The following is a 21,566-nucleotide window of genomic DNA, read 5'->3' as shown; positions in this document are numbered from 1 at the left end:
TCGTTATAAATTATCCCACGAGCGTCTAAAAAAACCGACACCATAACATTGCCTGCAGATGGAACGTCTTTGCCTTCTTTGGAGTCTGGTTCCTTCTTTTCGATCCATTGTTTTGATGTTTATTTGTTTAGATTATGAAGTAATGGATCCATCTTTGATCTATAGTTAGGAAACGGCTCAAATTTTTTTTTTACTGTGAAACATTGCCAACCATTCACGCATTTTGACGACTCTGTTTCTGTTCCATTGTGAGTAAACGCGGCACCCATCTTGCGCACAATTTTGTCATGTTTTCAGTTAATGTCTTGTAGCTCGCGCATTTCCAATCGAAGATCTTCAACATCTTCTGAAGTCGTCCCCTCAATTGGTCGACCACTGCGATGCTGGTCTTCGCAGGTCGTACGGCCTCATTTAAACACTGCAACCCAATGATTTACTGTTGATAACGAAGGTAGTCTTACTCAGAGTAGAATCTAGTTCAGCTTTTATATTGGTTGGCCAAGACCTTTCAAATATTGTATTACATAACGATGACTAATTTTTTCCATGTTTACAAATTCACTAATAACATTTACTATTAATGGCTACAAAACAATAAACAACGTGGCGTCTTTAAACCAGCATATGCTGTATAGATTGTGTATTTTCTAATACAGTAGTATTTTTCAAGCAACTACCACCATCTCTAGATCACGCCAGGTTTTTCGTTATCCATCCTCACATAGTATCAATTAGTCAACGTAAAATTCCCAATTGTTTTAAAGCAGTTGCTTGATTGGAAAAATCTGGTCTACTGTTAATTTTTTTTGTTTAAATTTGCAATGGTTCTCTATATTCCATCCCCATCTTCTTTGTAACTCCTATCTTCCAGTGGTTTGTTTCTTTTGATATCGATATATCGATATATGAATCTTATTATTCTTCATGAATTATCCACTGATTCAGTTATGCGTTTACTTCTTTCATTTTTTAAAGTATAAATGACAATGTTCATATTATATATTCACTATAGCTGAATATCGTTGACGTTTTATCAATAATTTCTAATTTTCTTCGTCCCTTTTTGCGCTGCATATGTCTCAATACAGTATTCACAAACGATCTGAATTGAGAGCAATCAGGAATAACACGTGCATATGTCGTTCGCCTGATGATGTTTGCACTTTCGACTGCATATCTGATGCCTCTAATCAATTTTTGCATGCAGTTGTGTGTTAATTAAATTTTCTCGTCATACCTCTCTAATTCTCATACTATCTCTATGTTTACCGCGTGGGAATATCATATTCTGTTATTGTCGTGTACTCGATATTGTGTAAATGCAAAAGCAAATTATCTGTATTTGTGTTTTTTTCAATAATACACCAATTAATTTTCATGAAAGGATTTCTATGTACACATTTTTCGAGGTAAATTGATATAATGACTATGAAGTTACAAGGAAATGGTGCTTGGGTAAATAAAAAAGCTATAACCTGATACTGTTGAAATATCAACAATGAAAATGGTTTCTCGGTATATTTTTAACAATAAAAGCTTCTTGTTTTTTGATGTTCATAACAAAACTTATTTTATTTATGTTCCGCAAAGCTATTTGGCAAATATTTCAAGGGAATTGTACAAAATTTATTATAAATATTAGTTCAAAGTTGTTAATAAAAAAAATACACCTGATTCTTACTTTTTACGCACAGTATACGAGGTTTGCTATTTGAATAATTTTGAAATTTGTCGGACTTAGAAGAGTATTAATATCGAAAGAGATATTGAATTTATAAGACAATGTTGAAACCCACTCTGACATAAGTCTGTGAAACTTCGATAATGACGAATAAAATTAAACAGAAATTGGATATCTGGAAGAGAAGAAATATTGAAAAGAATTTTTGGAGAAAAGCCGGCAGAGCTAGGATGAGAGAGAATATTAAACCATGAAATGTATACACTTTTCAATGAGGCACAAATCAGCGTGTTTATGAAGACAAGGTTACATTGGCTAGGTGACTTAAAACGAATGGACGATGACAAGCTCTTGAAACGAGTTGCATGGAAGGTACTAAAGAGAAAGAGGAAAACCCAAAAAACGGTGGAGGAACACGATGAAAGAAGACCTTGGAGAGGGAAACAACCAGAGCTGGAGAGAAGAAGCAAGGGACTTAAATGGTCTGCATATAAGTCTATATATATATATATATATATATATATATATATATATATATATATATATATATATATATATATATATATATATATATATATATATATATATATATATCAACTCGCTTCGACTGATGAAGCACCATCAGGAGCAACTGTGTTTGTTGAGGCATACTTGGGCTTCATTTCCACTGTCATACATTCAATCTTCCATGTCAAAAAATGTGTTCGCGTTGTATACCGCATAATTTGACAATCGCTCAAAAGTTGGTGCAAGATACAATCGCGAGGGTCCAAAAGATGTCTTTAAGATCATGACAGGTGACTGATGATGGATTTATCCATATAAGTCCAAAAGTAAATAACAATCGACTGTATGAGTGATACCCAACACAAGTTGTTCGCACTCGAAATAATTGGCCGCATGTTTTGTCGAAATAACTAGAAATATTACCATCGTTCCATTAGAGCACCGAAGAAAAGTCGAAAGGGATTGGTACACCAGCATTGGTTTGCCAGAATTGTTCGCAAAAATCAGAGAAATCTCTCAAAGAACAGAAATCATTCTCTACCACGACTATGAGAGCTCTTACAAATTAGTTCAAACAAAAACGCTTTTCAACATTCAAAACATCGAATTGATGGGTAATCCTCTATACAGTCCTTGTTTGGCAGCCAATGATTTCTTCTTATTCCCGCAGATCAGAAATAAATTGGGAGGTGAACGTTTTTCTACACCTAGAGAAGAGGTCGATGCATTCAAATCACATGTTTTGAAGGAAAGGACAATTGGTTCAAACGGAGAATATTTTTAAAAACAATAAATCATATCTAATTATAAATATTTGTTTCAAATTATCTATCTTAAAATTATGAGTAGTAGCAACCCTCGTAAAAACTTTTTGTCTCTCAATAATATGGAAACATTTCGGCTTCGTTATCCAAATTCAGATTATAGATTCTGACAGCTTTTGTGACAAGTACGACATACTGGGGTATAATTTATGGTTGGTCAACATGATGTAGATACAGCATGTGCACCTCTATATTTTACAGAAAAAAGTGTAGTGACAATGCGACACGCTGGGATCGTAGCTATTTACCAATCAGAATCAATTGATTAAATCACCAACCAAGCGGTGTACGTGTCAAATAGGCTAGAAGGGTGCATCGATAAATACAATATGGCATTTAGTTTATGTGAATGCGAATCAGCTTGTGGCAATTTGCGGTTTTTTTTCCTATGATTCGTTTACAATTTGGAAACAGTGTAATTAAAAAGTTTAATAAGCAGTTGTTTAATGATTGCTAGGTATATTTTATTACATAAACTTCATATTTTCTTCGAATTCCATATCATACATAATATTTAGATACGATATTAACGAAACTAAACCAGGGATCGGCAACCAAAAAACTAATCTTTTATTCAGAAAAAAATATCTATCTATTCATATATTTGTAGTGTTTCTTACGATAAATTAGATAATATATATATACATATTTATATAGAATTATTGAATAATTCAAGTAAAAAAATTGAACATTTACTCAGAACCCTTACTTATACTTCTTCCTCCTTCCCACGTTATCTAAGATCATAGAAAGATTGGTCAAAAAGAGGATTTTATCATTTCTGTTTAAATATGAAATACTTACCACCCATTAATTTGGGTTTTTAAGTAACAAATGCACAAATGATGCTACTTTCCTTCCTCAATAATGTATAATCTAACCTAAACTCCACTGCAACAACTTTTTGTGATTTTTCTAGGGCTTTCGGTTTTGTTAATCATAATATTTTAATCAACAAATTGCAGTACCACGGTTCCAGAGGAGCACCTCTCGCATGGTTTAAGTCATTCCTTATTAACAGATATCAGTTTGTAAGGATTGATACGACAATGTCTTCTTGCAGACCAATAGAATGTGGAGTGCCCCAAGGCTCAGTACTAGGCCATATTTTGTTACTTCTGTTTATAAACGACATCGTCCATCTAGATATCAGTGGTAAAATACGTCTACTTGTTTTACACTAGTTTCTTAAGCAATCCTGATCTCACGGCATTTCATAGGACCCTATCTAGTGACCTAATCACCCTTAAATCATGGTACTATTCTTATATTCTCTATCTCAATGTTTCTAAAACAAAAATTTTATCCTATAAAAATACATCGCAGTCTTTTTTATTAAATAACACCACTATTGACGTCGTTGAATCTGTAAAATTCTTAGGGCCTGTTAAGGACAATTCCTTGAAATGGGAGTTACATATTGCTTCCTTATCAAAAAAATTAAGTTCCTCCTGCTTTGCGCTGAGATCAGCTTCCAAAAAGACTGAACTTATCCACCTCCTTATACCCGTATTGAGTCGCATCGCCGATATGCCCTACTCCACCTTCATAATTAGTTAAGTGCTCTATATTTTACAATACAAAAAATGCTCAATCACTTGCCAATTGAAATAAAATCGGTATCATTTTTCCCACATTCCGCAATAATTTGAGGATATATTCACTGGAAAGTGCCTTCTACCCTGTAAACGACATACATACCTATTACCATTACCTACAATTTTATTTGTAACATTTTTTTGATAAAGCATTTATTCAAATCGCTGTCACAGTCTGAACTCAAAGAGCTGTCCACTTCTGTTGCGTTACGTATGTGTCTGGACCTCCAACTCTTGTAACTTTCTTTTCAACTCTGTAAATTTTCCTCTCCACAAAGCTTCACTTTTCAAATCTATCAATTGCATTTCTACACATCCAGTTTCAGTTACTCAATGTAAATTTCGTTACTATTTGTGTTGAAAGGATTTACTAAGAATGCTAGAGTGGTTTTGTTAGATTTGAATTCAATTTGTGTGTGTGAAGTACGTGTCAATAGTTGCAATTGAAAATTGAGTAATTTACTGCTCTGAATATTTTCTGCAAACAGATTGATTTTTCTTTACAACAAACCAATTCTTCTTCAAAACATACGGTTGCTTTCTCTTTTCTCGTAATTTTAGATTTAATTCATTTAGTTTCTTAGTTTCGCTGTCATATCCTCCATAAAGTAAAATTTTTACTACAATTTGTCGCTCTTTAATTAAGAGTGATTCATGTCCCCAGTTCATTTAGGAATTTATTTATTCCATTCAAGCACCTTACCTTTGAGAAGGCATTACACTAAAGAAGAAGTTCAAAATGCTATTAACAATTTTGATTATCAAATTTCAAAACCTCAACTATTACGACCGGAAATGATTGGGCACAAAGCGTTTCTTAGAGTATTATGCAGTAAAACTTCGTGGTTTATTTGCTCTGAAGAATAATTGTTTTATTTTTTCCTGTCATACTTCTGGCTCCATCAGTTGCTATTGAAATGATTTCATTTAAATTGATCCCATCGTCTTCAAGGCATTTTTGTACGACATTCATTATAACTTTCCTTCTAGCTTGTCTCGAGAGTCGTAGCAATCCTAGAAGTTCTTCTTTTGTACTTTGGAAAGACAGATATCTGACGAAAAGATATATATTTGTTCCAAGATTTCTGTTTTGTTTTTGGAAAAACGAAACAGTTCTTCAGATTCACGTATAAAGCAATTCTCGACGTGTATCACGGCGGAGGAAGTACAAGTTGCTGAGATATATTTTATATTTTTTCAATACAATCAATAATATTTGCGTATGGAATTGAAGAGCCGCAACTTCACATCGAAAGAGTCGCATGTGGCTCGCGAGCCCCTTAACTAAACCATTAAACTTTACGGTATATAGGAAAATGTATTTCTCGAGAGTGATTAGTTTACTCGGTAACTAATTTAAAGCCCACAACAGTTTCTGTTGTTCCCAAACTAATAGAGTGATCGATCACATTGTACACTCTGATCTTTGATAATTATTTGTAAGCATTGCCTAGGGGAAAATAATGAACTCCCGAAACAAACTTTCGGTCCCTCGAGTAAGCGTGAGCATTTAGAATAATTCGTTGTATACTTTTGACGTCAAAAAACTTCTATTATTTCTATGAAAATCTTGGCAATTCTTAACGTCATTAAGGAAAACCTCAAAGTAGATTATAAAGACAAACTATATTTGTTGACAAATAACAATGCAAGACGCTTTCCAAATAATAATTACACCATAACTATTTCGTTTAATTCAATTGTCCTCTATAATAGATACCAATTTCCCCCCTGTAACCGAGATAGATGACACATCAAACGTCCCCAGGATATTAATATCACTTCTAGTTACTTATCTAATAAAAAATGATGTGTGTTGCAGAAAATATACGTCGAAAACATCCCTGCAACGGACGTGGACAGCAGGACTCGGTTTTCTGCTCTTTCTTCTGCTAATAATCGTGATATTACGACAAGTGAAACATATCTGATAAGGTTGTGACAGACCGAGATGTATGCGCGGACAGGAAACGAAAAGTAGAGGTTGGAAATGCTTGTAACAGTTTTTTTAGAAGAATAACGATGTTGCTGCATACAACAATAATTAATATGAGAATGAAATTACCATAAATTGAATAAGAATAATTTCTATCCTATTCACGGAATGCTGTAGTAAGAATAACTGGGTTGAAAAGGAACTGAGCGGGTCAGAAAAACAAACAAACAGTAAAGACAAGCTCATCTATCGATATTAAGTGGATGGTTCCTAGTTAAATGACAGTTGCACAGTGGTAGATATTAAGGAAGCCTTATGTCCAACAGTGGACAGGACTGGCTGTATGAAGATATAACATCACTCAGTAAATCGTGTGACTGACACACAGATGGCACTGCCATTGTCAAATCCACATGACGTTTATGAAGTACCAACTTTCAAAAGACTATGTGTGAAATTTCATGACATTTCGATTAGTCAGAAAAAAGTGACATTTAAGTGAAGCTACTTTTGGTATTTCCAAAACAATGAATCCAAAACAATTTCATGTATTAATTTATCATAGCTTCTTGGTGAAAAAAAAATACTGTACAAGGTCGGCAATGGCTTCAAAAGTGTTATTAAAACTCTACTCCATCGAAAAGAACCGTTTGTTATTGGTTTGCTGAATTTAAACGTGGTCGTACAAACTCCGATGACGGTGAACATTCTGGTCGTCCATTTGAGGTGGTTACTCTGAAAAACATCAAAAAAGTCCACAAATTGGTTATATCTAATCGTAAATTGGAATTACGTGAGATATCTGAGGCTATAAAGATATCAGAGGGCAGTGTGTTCACCATTATGCATGAACATTTGACCATGAAAAAGCTTTATTCACAATAGATCAAAAACAACAACGTGTTGATGGTTCAGAGCAGTGTTTGGCTATATTTACACGTAATAAAACAGATTTTTTGCGTCGATATGTGACAATGGATGAAACATGGATCTATCACTTCACTCCAAAATCAAAACGATCATCATTTAAGTGGACTGCAGCCGGTGAACCACGTCCGAAGCGTCCAAAGACATAACAATCAGCTGGGAACGTTACGGCTTCAATCTTTGGAGATTCGCATGGAATATTGTTTACCGACTATCACCAAAAGATCAAAAGCGAACACTATATAGAAGTGATGGAACATTTGAATGCAAACATCAAGGAAAAACCTCATATTTCGAAGAAAAAAACACAGTTTCACCGATTCACAAGTCGATGGCATTGATAGTTAAATTGAACGAATTACACTTCGAATTGCTTCCTCATCCACCATCCAAATCAGGTTCCCAGTGACTACTGGATATTCGCTGAACTCAAAAAAATACTCGCCGGCAAGAAATTCAGCTCAAATCAAGAAGCAATTCCTGAAACTGAAGCCTATTTTGAGGCAAAAGACAAATCCTTCTACAAGCACGGCATCGAGTAGTTAGAGAAGCGTTGGAATGATTGTATTGCTTTTGAAAAAGATAACTTTGAGAATAAAATCGATTTTTGGCAAAAAAAAATATGTTTTTTAGACGATGCCATCTGAAAGTTATTTGTTCTGTATTCATTTACATACCGAAAGTTGCGTTTTGAGTTCCGTACTGCAAAACACTTTCGGTACGCTCTGGAGTAGACAACTTTAACTTCCCTAGATGTGACTCAAGCCACTTCAATGTTGACAGTTGACAGTTTCATTTCGATGGTTTTGCAGAACCTTAAATTTTTAATTTTCTGAAATTATTTGCTTCATCCGAAGTTTTGTCTAAATTAATGAATAACAATAAATGATGATGAAAAAGAAAAAAATTAATATTGACATTGTAAATATCATTAAGTACATTGTATTGTTTAATAAATAAAATGTTTATGATTCTCTATTATTTATTTTTTTTTTCTCAGTGTAATTGAAAAAGTTTTGGATCTTATGCGTCGTCTAAAAAATGTTGTGTACGCCGTCTGTTGCTCGCCTTGCTTCGCTCGTCTCGAAATTTTCAGACTCGTCCAACAAAGTAGCTCTTTCAGTCCTTGGCATACAAATAACTATTTATTAGTTAGTCACAGTACTCATTGAGTGATGTCAAATATAACTTAGTTAAAATGAAATATTAAATCATATGTGGAAACTCCCATTATTGCATGTAAGTTACAAATTGTCTCGATATATACTCATCTCTATACCTTCTGTTTATGATGGAGAGTTGCAAAGGGAACGTCGAGTTTGTTCGATGACCGAAGGGCCATCCGGAGGGTTCAGCGCCGTTCGTTCAAACTCCACGTAATATCCGGAGCTCTCGACGCCAAAACCGACGTCGATGAAAACCAAGCCGATTCACCACAAAAGTGGGATTACTCTCGGCTGAGAGCTGTTTTGTGGAAATATACAAAAATAAGGAAATGAAACGGTTGAAGATGAGAGAAAAATATGCTTTTATTTTGTCTAGAGACTTTACTATTGAAAGAAAGAGTCTTCAATCTTAAATTCAATAATCCATTCTTTTTAAATAGCTTAATCCATCGACTATATACAATAATAATTTATATAATGGTTTCACGATTTAGAGGTTAGATCCAATTCAGTCATTCCAGAATATCTCCATCAAAGAACGATACATCCTGGGAATAAGCCTGAATCTTATTCGATGTGTGATCAGTTTTCTTCACTGCTCTCGTTCTTCTTTCTATCCTCTTCTATCTATGATTTTTTTTACTATCCAACTGTTTTCTCTGTTTGAAATACTTAGTGTAGCTCCTAATTTATTACGTCACTTTCCTCAGCTGAATGTTAGGATGGGTCCTCGAAACTTCTTATGGCGGTATTGTATATCATTGTCTATGATTTCTTGTATCTTCATCCGGTACAATTGAAGGTAGATCTGCTGGTTTCTGATGAAACAAAAGATGGTAAGAATCCTCAGCACCAGCTTGGATTATCTCTAGACTCAATCGTTCAGTTTCTTTCCTCGGCTTGTCCACATTGTAGTTAACATGATCCTTGAATGTTAGTCTTTAGTCCAGAATTGCTTCTAAGTATTTGTCCTTTGTGATTCAGGTGATTTCTTCACTAGCGCTGTTACGTTATTTTTTAATGTATTAAATGTTGATTTTTCAGATAAAATATGCAACATTTAAAGCAAGTTTCGATATTAAACAGATACTTTCGATTTCGATTTTTTTGCATATAAATTATTTTAAATACATTGTGAATAAACAGATTCTGTTTATGTTTGTATGCTACTATTTTTTTTTCTAAATAACAAAGCCTGTGGACGACAATGACATAATTTATCAAATTGTAGGGTTTCCGAAATCACACGATGTCTCTACCAAATGATATCACATAAATTAACTGTTATTGACTGTGAATAAATAGATTGATGAGTGAAGGGTCAGAATACTAATGGTAGACATGAAGTTAAGATAAATCGGTCTAATAAACATGATAATTATAATAATAACAATATGGTGCCCTAACCGATTGATTGTTTGTATTTTTACATAAATATTTGCAGAAAGTTTTTATCTAAGTACTAAAAAACATTACATAACTTCATGTTTAGTTACATAAATTTATATGAGGCGAATCAAAAGTAATTGAACTGAATCTATTAAGAATGTTGTCTCTAATAGCAATTTTCTTCTTAGCAAATAACTACAATTCCATTACTTTTTAAGTAGCTGATTCTTATTCCATGGTTGAATCGAATAAATTCGTTCAATTCGAGACCAACTTCGTTAAAAAAATTACCATCATTAATCTTTGAAAATGGATACAGTTAATGCTCAAAAATTGAGATTCTGCGATTTGAAATGTTCCGTTCGTGAAAAGAAGTTCGATTCATCATTAATATGTAATTTAAGAATGAAAATATAGAGCTAAAAAGATTGATCACTTACCATTGTAAAAATATCGAATAGCTACAATATGAGCAATCTATCAAATATTGAAATGTAATTGTATTGATTCATTCATTTCTACCTTAGCATTCAAACATTGGTGCCTATCACCTTCTACAAGATATTTTATATTTTGTAATATTCATATTTCCTTATAAAGGTTTATTTCAATTCTGATCTGATCCAAATTTCAAGTGTGAAAAGTTTTTGATTGATCAAATAAATACTGTTATCTTCAATCTGCGAAAGAAAGCTGTTAGATATTAACTCGGACTAAACAGCAGGGCTCACTGCAGGGACTTCTTTAAAAAATTAAAAATTCTGACTCTTCCTTCCTTTTAAATCCCTCCTGTCTAATTCGTAAGCACGTTTCTCCAATTTCAGGGAAGACGTTGCACGGCTATCCACTTAGGAACGCAGAGCACGACCTTTACCTACCTACTCTACGTTCAAAATTAGTTAAGAGCTCAATATTTTACAATGCAAAAATATGCACAATCACTTGCCTATTGAAATCAAATCGATATCATTTTTTCCCTCATTCCGCAATAATTTGAGGGTATATTTACTGGAAAGTGCCTTCTACTCTGTAGACGACTTCTATTCTAATAATAATATTTATTTCCGGACATGCTGTATAAAGGTTTAATTTTGTTATATACTAATTATTAACTTTTACTATTACGTATAATTCTGTTATTCATTGTGGTTATCTTCTGTCTTTATTTAGTTATTTCTATTTTTTTTTTTTTGTAGTTTTTACAAGCTTTTGTCTACAAATTGCAAATACAAAGCAATAATGTCTTTGTGTTTATATGCATATCCATCTGAAACGAAGTACATACTTTTTCCTCTTCTATCACCTGTGTTCTCATTTAGTGGTGTTGTAACTCCAAGCTCTTGTTTCAAGTTAAACAGCACGGTATTTATTGATGGAAATTTCAACGCTACAAATTCAATAACGGACTCGGGAGAGACAATAAACAATGTTAATCAATAAATTGGATGTACCAATGTTCTCTCGACCGGAAATTAAAGGCCCATTAACAGGAAGTACAGATCAGCGACGTTACGAGGAAGGAGCAAGGCAAAGGAAATATTCAACTGAAATACTTTCATAATAATCTTAACATTAATATAATTTTTCGAAGAAGAATTTGGATGCTACATCCTACAAAAAATAGAAAATTGTAATGAAAATTTCAATTCGTTTAGGCCAAATCTGTGACCGATACGTTTAGGTCCGCACATGCATTTAAGGCAAAAATAATGTCACCATGTTTCAATAATTTATAAATTCCACATTTGTCTCTTGCACATATATACGTGTATGTTCAGAGAGAGATATTATTGGCTTCGAAAAGGGATTCTAACTGTTAAATTCTGTATTTTATAAACGATGCTAACGGTTAAATGGATCTACTAAAATTTCAGCGATTAAAGGGGATATATACATTAATTTGCAGTTTGATATCACGTCTCACAAATTTATCTTCTAATTGTTTATCAAAGTTTTCATCTAGAATTGTATAATAAACGAAAAACATTTTGTTGAATTTTGTATGCAGTTGTACAATACAAATCGCGAAAATAACGCACTCAGAAGATAATGAACCATATAAAATAAACATGTCCAGATGAATTCCATATCTCAAATTTTCAATTAAGTTACGAATCATCATCGTTCATTTAACAATAACAGACCCTTAATAGCGGCGCTGCTTCATAATTTCCGTACGAAATTGCAAATTTTTCCACGCTTTTGTTATGTGCAGTTTCCAAGTTTTATATCAAAGTCCTTTCGATGATTTTTAATTAACTCCAGCAACGAAGCTGTAGATCAAGTATCACTTGAGCAGCATATATTATGTTAGTAGGGGAGATATGGACGTTCTCAAAATATTTTTAATTAAATCGGCTTTCAGAATCCATGATTTGTCATTACACAATGATATGACCGCAACGGACTACGTTACTACAGATTATCAATTAAAATACTCAAGAATCTGTACAGTCTTTACACAATTATGACGTTAAAATGGGTATTGAAACCACATCGATTCATAGTAATTATTTAAGCGAGCTAATTATGAATTAGCAAAATAACAAAAGAAAACAATGGAATAGAACAAGAACTAATGTTTGAAAAATAATCAGTGTACTAACTCTAATATATTCCGAGCTCTCGAATACTTATGTATTCATCGTCTAGGACATTATTCAGTTAAGAATTAGGGTGTGATAAATTTTGTGATGTAAAAATATTCAATATTTAAATTGAATCTACATAGAAATATTAATTGATTGAAATATTGATTCTGATTACTATAGAACGTTGCTATTTTTCCTCAAGTTTCTTTATCAATTTATTTTTTGTAAAAAACTTTTTTTATTAATATACTTCAATTATTAGTGGTTTTGAGAGTTGGATCATTAGTAAGTTCTGTGTCTTATTGTATATTAGTTCTTTGGATAAGTCTAAATATTGTTGATTCTGCATAATTACTGAGACATTGTCTTCTTTAGATAATATGACTATTAAATATGAATTTTCTCTTAAGAAAATGTTGGTTTTATATAATAGGTCTTTAATTCAATTTAATGTCATTCATAAACTCACCAATCAATATTCAACTACATTCACAACAACCTAATCTTATCTAACCTAAAAAATCCAACCTCATTCATAATCTAACCTATGAAAGTTGATATAATAATTTCTATAGTAACCAGAATCGATATTTCAATCAATTAATATTTCTATCAAGCGTCAATTTGATTATTGAATTTTTAAATTGTTTAATCAAATGTGTTTTGAGAGATATTTCCAAATTTATCACACCACAATCTCAACCAATTGATGAAAGTAATTTTTATTATTGTTATACTTTTATACATATTTGATTACACTTTGGAGACTAATTTTGCCACGTTCCCACTACGAAAACGCTGTCGATCCGTTTCCGTGGTCTCAATTTGCCTACTTCACCCTTTTTGTTGGTTGATTCCAAAGCCTCAATCTGCCTACTCCTTAGAATCTCACCAAGGAAATGAAAAGCTGAAACAAAAAAATATGAAATAATTAAAACAGACAATAAAATCACTTTTATTTTCTATTTAAATCATTCTATATTGTTTTGTTCCAGCTTTTCATTTCCTCGGCTCAAGGATCAGGCAGTTTAAGGCCTGGGAATCAACCAGGAAAAAGGGGTTATTGGTTGCGTGGATTAGGCAGATTGATACCACGGAATCAGATCACTTCTTACCGATAAACGAATAACCACCCTATCCCCATTTTTCTTTTGATAATGGCTCCAAAGTGGGAGCCGAAACGTCGAGAATTTTCAAAATTCTAACACGGTTCAACCTGTGAAGACATGAGGACGTCATAGTCGATCCAAAAATGTCTAAATATGTTAGCTATAATCTTATATCCACAAAATATTAATATCTCTATAAAAATAGTTTCTTATATCTTTTTTATGATCATAAACCGTTTAAAAATCACTTAAAGTAACAGTTTTTCGAATGTTGTTTTGAATACACCAGTTTAAAGCTTGCAAATGGCAATTACTTCGATGTTATAGGTATTGCACAATCCGTGAATATCAATTGAATGTAGTCTAGCGAAGAAATACGGAGATCAGTTCTTTTGCTATCACCGGACCGCAATATTTCGATTTAAATGTTATCTGAACGTAGGAATAAATTTCAGATCATATAAATAACAGCTAATAAAAAAGATCAAACGGTGTATATGTTATGCAAACACCTCTGAATTGAAGCTTGTCACAAAATATTTATGTTTTAAATGTGTATATTAAATTTAAAAGGGATTTTTCCGGTTCATACTTAAAATTGATTACGGCTTTCAATAACTTTATGGCTTCCTGAAACTACTAAAGGTATCGCTAGGGAATAGAGCGAATTAAAAAAATGATAATATAATTTGAGAATTAACCGACACGGATATTTACAATGTGTCAGATATAAACGGTATCGGATTTCAAAGAAAAATATTTTCTATTTCTAGTTGCGACAATATTCGATAATTTGTCGTTTAGATACGTCTCTCTTTGTCTCTCTTTGTCCCTTTCGTACTTCTTTGGTATATTTTCAAATTCCCAAATCCAGTACCAAAACCAAATTCAATATTGTGAGTTAAACTCGATATTTTAGTCTACAATGAATAGGCACAATGCAAATTCAGGTAGATTATAGAAAGCCTGGGTATTTCACAGAAAAACCCGCAAAACGTAATCCTACCTTTAGGCAAAACACGAGCTGCAATATATGTATCTCATTAGGCCTACTATGAGTTAGTCAAAACATACGAACACGGTAATTTCACATTTGCACGTCAACAATAACATAACCTCAAAAGACTACGATTGTTTCAAAGTTCGTTAGGTGATAAATTAATGAAAAATGAGTGATTATCGCGTTGATATTATGCAAGTAAAAAACGATAAGGTTCACTTAGTGCTGTTCAACAAACAATTGCAACAATTTTACAGAGAAGAAGGAAAAACGACCTAATCAAGAAACCTTGGACTGCTGTTAAAGTTAACGAAGCGATCGAAGACATTGCTAATATTTAACATCTACTGCTAAGATGAAACATCAACCTATAATTTATTATTAGAACGCGTCTCCCCCTGAAGCCTATCTTGCCTGGATATAGTGGAATTCTAAAATTAGGTGAAGGAGCCCGGAGCCTTTCACATACTTTTGATAAACCGCAGAATTCGTTTGACGTGTGTTTTATTTAAGTTTTTATTATAGTAGGCAGTTTATTTACATTGTTTCATTTGACTAATTTCTAGGAAGTTCTATTTTTCTTTATTTTCTACAACTTTTGAGAAAATCTGTTAGAATACATATATAAGTTGTTGGTGTAGCGCAGTTTAGTTAGTTTATAATAGATAGCCACAATGAACAGAACGAAATAGAAAAGTAACCGAGAAATTCGAATAAATTATATTAGTTAGTTAAGTTTGAAATATTTAAATAAAATAAGAACGTGAGAAACAGTGTTTATAAATTCCCCCTACGAATAGAAAGAGTATAAAAAAATAAGTAAAACATTACATTATATAATTCCCACGGAAAAATGGACAGGGCATGGTGGGTGAGATAAAATGTTATCCATACAGAAAAATAAATATCAGATTCCTAAAGCTGCAGTCGAAGCTTGTATTCCACTTTGCAGAGAGTGCAATCTCAAATAGACACAACTACGTAAAGGATTAGTCTTATACTCTATTCTTTATAAATATTTCAATGTTCGAGGTCATGTGGACCTGATAGATTTTCAATCTGCCGTTACCAAATTTTTGCATCTGCGTCCCTTGAAAACAAAACTCGCTTCAGTAAAATTTTTTTACAATTCGGAACACCGCGACAATGCCCGAGAATTTATAATGGAGAAGATTGTTAGTTACTGGCTCCTCTATAAAATTGTACATGGGAGATCACGTCACCCTCAAAATCAAGGTACCATTGAGCGTAGCAGCCAAGATGTGGAGAATATGTTTTACGCTTGGATGTCCAATAATTTTTCTATAAATTGGTCCATAGGTTGCTACTTTGTGCAATGGTAAAAGCAAATACAGTGCATTTTTTAGAGAAGAACCAAAAATGGGACTAAACTCGACTAATCTTCCAGATTTTCTAATGATAGAACTTCTTAGCGAAGAGGATCTCGAAAAAATAGTACACGAACAAACAGAAGAGAATGAGGACACATACGAAAACGATTCTAATCCACGGCAAGAAATAGGAAGCAGTCCGTTTAATAAACAGAAGAAGAATCATTTGATAGAAACGCAGATAGAATAAGCGCGACGCCAAGGGAATACTGCAGTATGTCATATCGTGTGATGTGGCAAGGTCGAAAACAATCCTCGGTATTCATCACAATCTGAAATTATATGAGTTCTTTATTAAACTAAAAAAGTTGTCGATAATAAAAGGCAAAGCTGTTTTGCTGGTCAGCAAAGGGCAGCTAAAAAGTGTCACAGACCTCGAACAAGAATTTTAAACCTATTGAAATAGGATCGTATGTTTTTATAACAGTTCAATCGGGGTCCTCTCAATTCACAAAATTCAATAGTGACAGTGATAGATACGAAGAACGGACACAAGTAGGTACAACTCAAGAGGAATTATAAAATTTTGGTTTTCAAGAAATGAAATTCAAGATTCCTCGTCTGGTTTCCAAGATGAAGTAACGTTGAGACAGTCAGTTGCATTTCTTTCAAAATTCGGTGGTCAAGGTTCAGAAATGTCGGTGTAAAGCTAGCAATAAACAGTGCGATTCAAATAAATGTAACATCTTTAAAAGCAAAAAAAATTATGTTCCTCTAAATTCCATAGAAGCTTAACGTATTTTGTCTATGCAATTTTTATTATATAATGAGAATTTAATTATATCGAGTTTAGTTTACATCATACTCAAAGTTTGTTTAAATATATATGCTACGCTCAAAGACCGTGGCCGTTTAAAACAGCCACAACGTATTCTGTGCGCCTTGCGTTTGACAGAAGGCGTTATGGCTGTTCTGATATAGCCAGAACCCGAATGAAATTATTTTAGATTTAGAAGACGTCATCTCACGTAATATAATGCTGCTTATTAATAATAATTTAGTGACAAAACAATACAACACTAATTATTTGAATAAATGTTTACTGACAACGTTTTTATATATGTTTTATATCCATATAGTCAATAATTAATATGAATTATTAATAGTTAAATATGAAAAAGTTATATTAATAAAATCAATTTTCGCTGCATATCCACCTATTTGTTTTTGCGTGAGGAATAGTTGTGCCATTTTGAATTGTATTGAACTTTATATTTGATGCAGTTAGGTTAGGTTAGGTTAGTCGTATTAACTGTATACATAAAACTTATATAAAAACGTTGTCATTAAACAATTATTCGAATAATGAGTGCTGTTACCAAATGATTATTAATAATCAGCATTATATTATGTGAGCTGATGTCTTCTAAATCTAAAATAATTTCATTCGGGCTCTGGCTGTATCAAAATAGCCACAACGCGTTCTGGCAAACGCAAGGCGCACAGAACGCGTTGTGGCTGTTTTAAACGGCCACTGACCGTTTTCGGTCGGAATGTAACATATATACACTTACGTATTTGTTTAATTTATGTATTATTTTTGAAATAAAGCTGTGCTCAATAAGTTTATTCCTTATTTCTAATTGTGGCTAGGAAATGACATGAAAATTGTAAAATGCCTCAAAATAACCATACAAAATGAGATACGTTGATTCTCACACATTTTATACCGGCATTTTGTCACAAATTGCCTACAATTATCTAGTCATAACGTAAGAAATGCCTAGGCTTTTTATCAAATGCCTGAATTTGCATTGTAGTTACGATATTTACAATTAACCAATAACCCCGTATAAAGTTTGTATGCTTAAATGAAATTGACAACTGAACACTTTACTTGAAGTACTATAATTAAAATAGATATATCGTTTAATAGTATTTTTATTTACGTAATTATGCAGTAAAATAGTCATTTGTTTTTTGTGTGCGCAGACCATAAAAGCGTTTTAATCTCTTTTATATTGGCATTCATCCAAACAGCATGGTTACATTTGTTTCTGTGAACACATTTGTTTTTTCATACAACAATTTGATTTCACAAATCCCAACTCCAAATGTTTCTATTATCATCAATTAAAAAAAAAGTGCATTTGGATAAAATATGAAATGAAACATCAAATTAGAATCGATAATGATATTCACACAGGTTTATTGTCCCAACACTAAAATTCATAATCACACTATTTACGTTTCGATAAACAAGTTTGTACAAAATATTTCTAAACCCTTCTTCTAATTCCTTTTTGTAACCCCAAACCTTTTACTAGGATATTATGAAAAACCCAAAGACCTCTTTTAGGCCCATTACTGCGGTACAACAAGCTCTTCATTGACTGTGGTGCCTTCTCGTTCAAATTTATTAACCTAAAAACTGACTAACCTTGTTGAAAGTACCTTGAATGTAATAAAGGATGACGAATTCACAGCCTTGACTTCCAGTATATACTGACTCTTCTACTCCCACTATTTCGTACACATACATGGCCGGTCAAAAGTTTTTCCGCACTCCTGGATCCATTCATTCAATTTCAAAATAATACACTTGTAGTTTAGTCCCAGTTAGCCCTATGCAATAACGTGCGATGACTTAGACTCGACCAAGACACCTTTTTGTGAAGTTTGTATACGAATTGTTTTCGTTCACGCAAATTCAGACTTGTAAGTTTTGAAATGAATAACACCAAGGACCTATCAGTCGAAACTCGAGCATTAATCGCAAATTTTCATACTCTAGAATTAAGTTAATATAATTAAAAATTCTTCAACGTACCATGAAAAATATGAATCCATCTGGAGCTTTGGAGATAAAAACAACAACCGCTGGAGATAAACGTATTGTATTGATCAGTAAATGGGATCTGCCTTTAAGTAGTTCTACAGTGAAAAGGAGATTGAGGCCTTTTTGGAAGGTTCAAGATGTCAAAATATTGTATTGTAAGGTTGCAGTGGGCTAGAGAACATAAAAATGGGACATATGAAAAGTGGGAGAGAGTTTTATCGCGTGATGAGTCAAAGTTTGAGGTTTTTGGGTCTAAGAGACGACTGTTTGTGTTCAGGTCAATAGAAAAACGGATTTAGATCGGCAAAAAATTCATCTTCGAGTATGATAACGATCCCAAATATTCCTTAAAGCTGTGCAAAAAGTATTTGAAAAAATTGGAAAGGAAGAATGTACTGATCCGACCTCAACCCGATTGAGTTGTTGTGGTACAAATTGGACAATTAGAAAGCAGTTTCCTACTTCACATATTTGGAATATCCTGGAAAATTAATTGAAGCAAATAGACGATTAAACTATTAAAGGGGTTACATCGATGAATCAAAGATTTAATATTTTTCTTATTCTTCGTCGTACGTTAAGACTTAATCCTATGTTTGCATCAATGGTTGCCTAGCTGCAGCTGGGATGATGAAGACCACCTTTCATACCAACTTGTAGATTGTCGGGTCGGGATATATTCGGTATTTCTCCCTTTGCAATATTTGCCAACCTGTCATCTAACATTCTGTCCACATGGTCTCTCGATTCCCTTCGCCGATTTCTCACATATCTCCCTTATTTCATCATTTCTCTTGTGATCAATTAATGTATGTCCCGCTATTGATCCGAGCGATCGCATATCAGTAGTTCTTAAAAGCCGCTTAAAGAAGGCTGGGATTTTAATTTATTATGTATCACACATACTATAGGGTAGGCAAAAACCATTTAGTCGGTTAGGTGATAAGTAATTTTCCTTATTGTAGTTGCCTCAACTTTTATCAATTTTCTAAACGTGGACCATAATGAGTTGTTACCATAAACTAGTTTGAAATTCGCAGTTTTCTAAGTGTATAATATCTGGTCTAAAAATATTAACATCGCATCTGCATCTCGAAAATGTCGCGTTGAACCAGAATGCATAAGATACGAGAAAAGAGCGTGGTATGAGCAAAAGTTATTCGAAACATTAAGAGCACATATGTGTCCAATTAAAATAAGTACGCAGTTTGTAAACAGTCCAAGTTTACTCCCTATTATTATGAAATACTGTCCGCCAGTCGGCAGGTACACATTCCGTGGAATTAATGTGAGTAGTTGTAAATTAATTAAAAATCTTGTGTGTTGAATGTGTTCGTGTTACATACTTATGCGTATTAGCTGGGAGAACAAAGAAATGAAAAGAGGATGAAACAGGTCAGTAGTTGACTTCTATATAGTGTTATCTTCACATCCATAACAGCGGTTTGTCATTACATCTCAATTTAAACATCTACGATTCTAGCATAACATCGTCAGTTATTTCACACGAGTGCTTTGAACTTCTTATTGCTGTCGAGTTTATATAACCTCAAATCAAAATCCATTAGACCATGAGTTCTCTCTGTTTGTCAAGTGTAATTAAAAAAGGAGGAAATCTCGTATTAGGCGCCCACCGCTCTACAATCATGCGGTTCCTTCAAATATTTGTTAGATGTTTATTTCATTTTTCTCGAACGGTTCGTTAGTTTTACGCTTCTAATGATATTTTCTTTACAACAAACGAGGTATCCCCCGAGGATCATTAATCATATATACGAGGGACTCGCTCAAAATAAAGCTTATTTATATAAAATATCAAAATAAATGATTCTTACTATTCACCTCTGAAATAATTTCAAAATTTACTATTTCGAAAACCTATGCGGCCGTTCTTCAAAGGAGAAAACAACTACTTTCCTGGCTAATGCCTCGACGAATATTGAATTACATCTCCTTTGAAGAGCGTGATATAAATCGACATTTTTGTCGATATTAACATCCCCAATGGCTCGCAATTGAAAAGTTTGTAACCAAACTTGTTTCGACGTTATTACACCTCATCAGAGTGGTGTAATAACTTTTGTTCGGGCTTGAGACCCGTACTGAAGACAACGTCAAAGAGTAACGCTATTTATTTTATGTAGTTAAATATTCCTCAACGAACGCCATCCTCATTTCCAACTGCAAATCTCTGGTCAGATAGAAATCTAGCGAAGAGTATACCGGACATGAGCTAAGATGTTTTTCGGCAAACATGTGGAAAGCAGCGCTGATTTGCTCTCTCTGAACAGACACGAAGGATGGCGTTCTTCCAAAGTAGCAGAAAAATGTATAGAAGAATCCAAACAAAGAAAAATAGAAGTCTCACACACACATTGTTTCTCACTCTGCAACATTCCAACAGGAAAACCAAAACAAGAATATTCCTAAATTTACTAGTTATGTCGTTGTTTATAGAAAAGTGTAAATAAACAATTGGTTTTTCTTATAATTGAATTCAATTGTATTTTTTTATTTAACGCTCGGAAAAAAGCGACATCATCAAATGAAAATAAGGTGTTTCCAGATAAGTATGATAAAAATTTATTTTCTGTATAGATAAAATATATTTTAGGATATCACAGCATAAATATACATTCAATAAGGTTTGGGGAAAGTGAATTGGCAG

The 21,566-nt window shown here is 33.2% G+C and overlaps 1 protein-coding gene across 8 annotated transcripts in view; it reads left to right on the top strand.

Moving 5' to 3' along the window:
- Positions 1–21,566, top strand: part of LOC130892214 (uncharacterized) — a 222,824-nt gene that overhangs the window by 132,509 nt on the left and 68,749 nt on the right. For 2 of the 8 annotated variants that reach the window (XM_057797457.1, XM_057797456.1), the window contains exon 1: positions 20,159–20,293. The exons of the other annotated variants lie outside the window; for them this stretch is intronic. In XM_057797457.1, the coding sequence (XP_057653440.1) occupies positions 20,285–20,293 (9 nt within the window). In that variant the 5' untranslated portion in view covers positions 20,159–20,284. Of the gene's footprint in view, positions 1–20,158; positions 20,294–21,566 lie in introns of those variants that run through there. 8 annotated transcript variants of the gene reach the window in all.

The sequence above is a fragment of the Diorhabda carinulata genome, chromosome 4, assembly GCF_026250575.1.
Source record: "Diorhabda carinulata isolate Delta chromosome 4, icDioCari1.1, whole genome shotgun sequence".
Lineage (NCBI taxonomy): Eukaryota > Metazoa > Arthropoda > Insecta > Coleoptera > Chrysomelidae > Diorhabda > Diorhabda carinulata.
The sequence above is the reverse complement of the archived record's forward strand: the minus strand, read 5'-3'. Positions and strand labels throughout refer to the sequence as shown.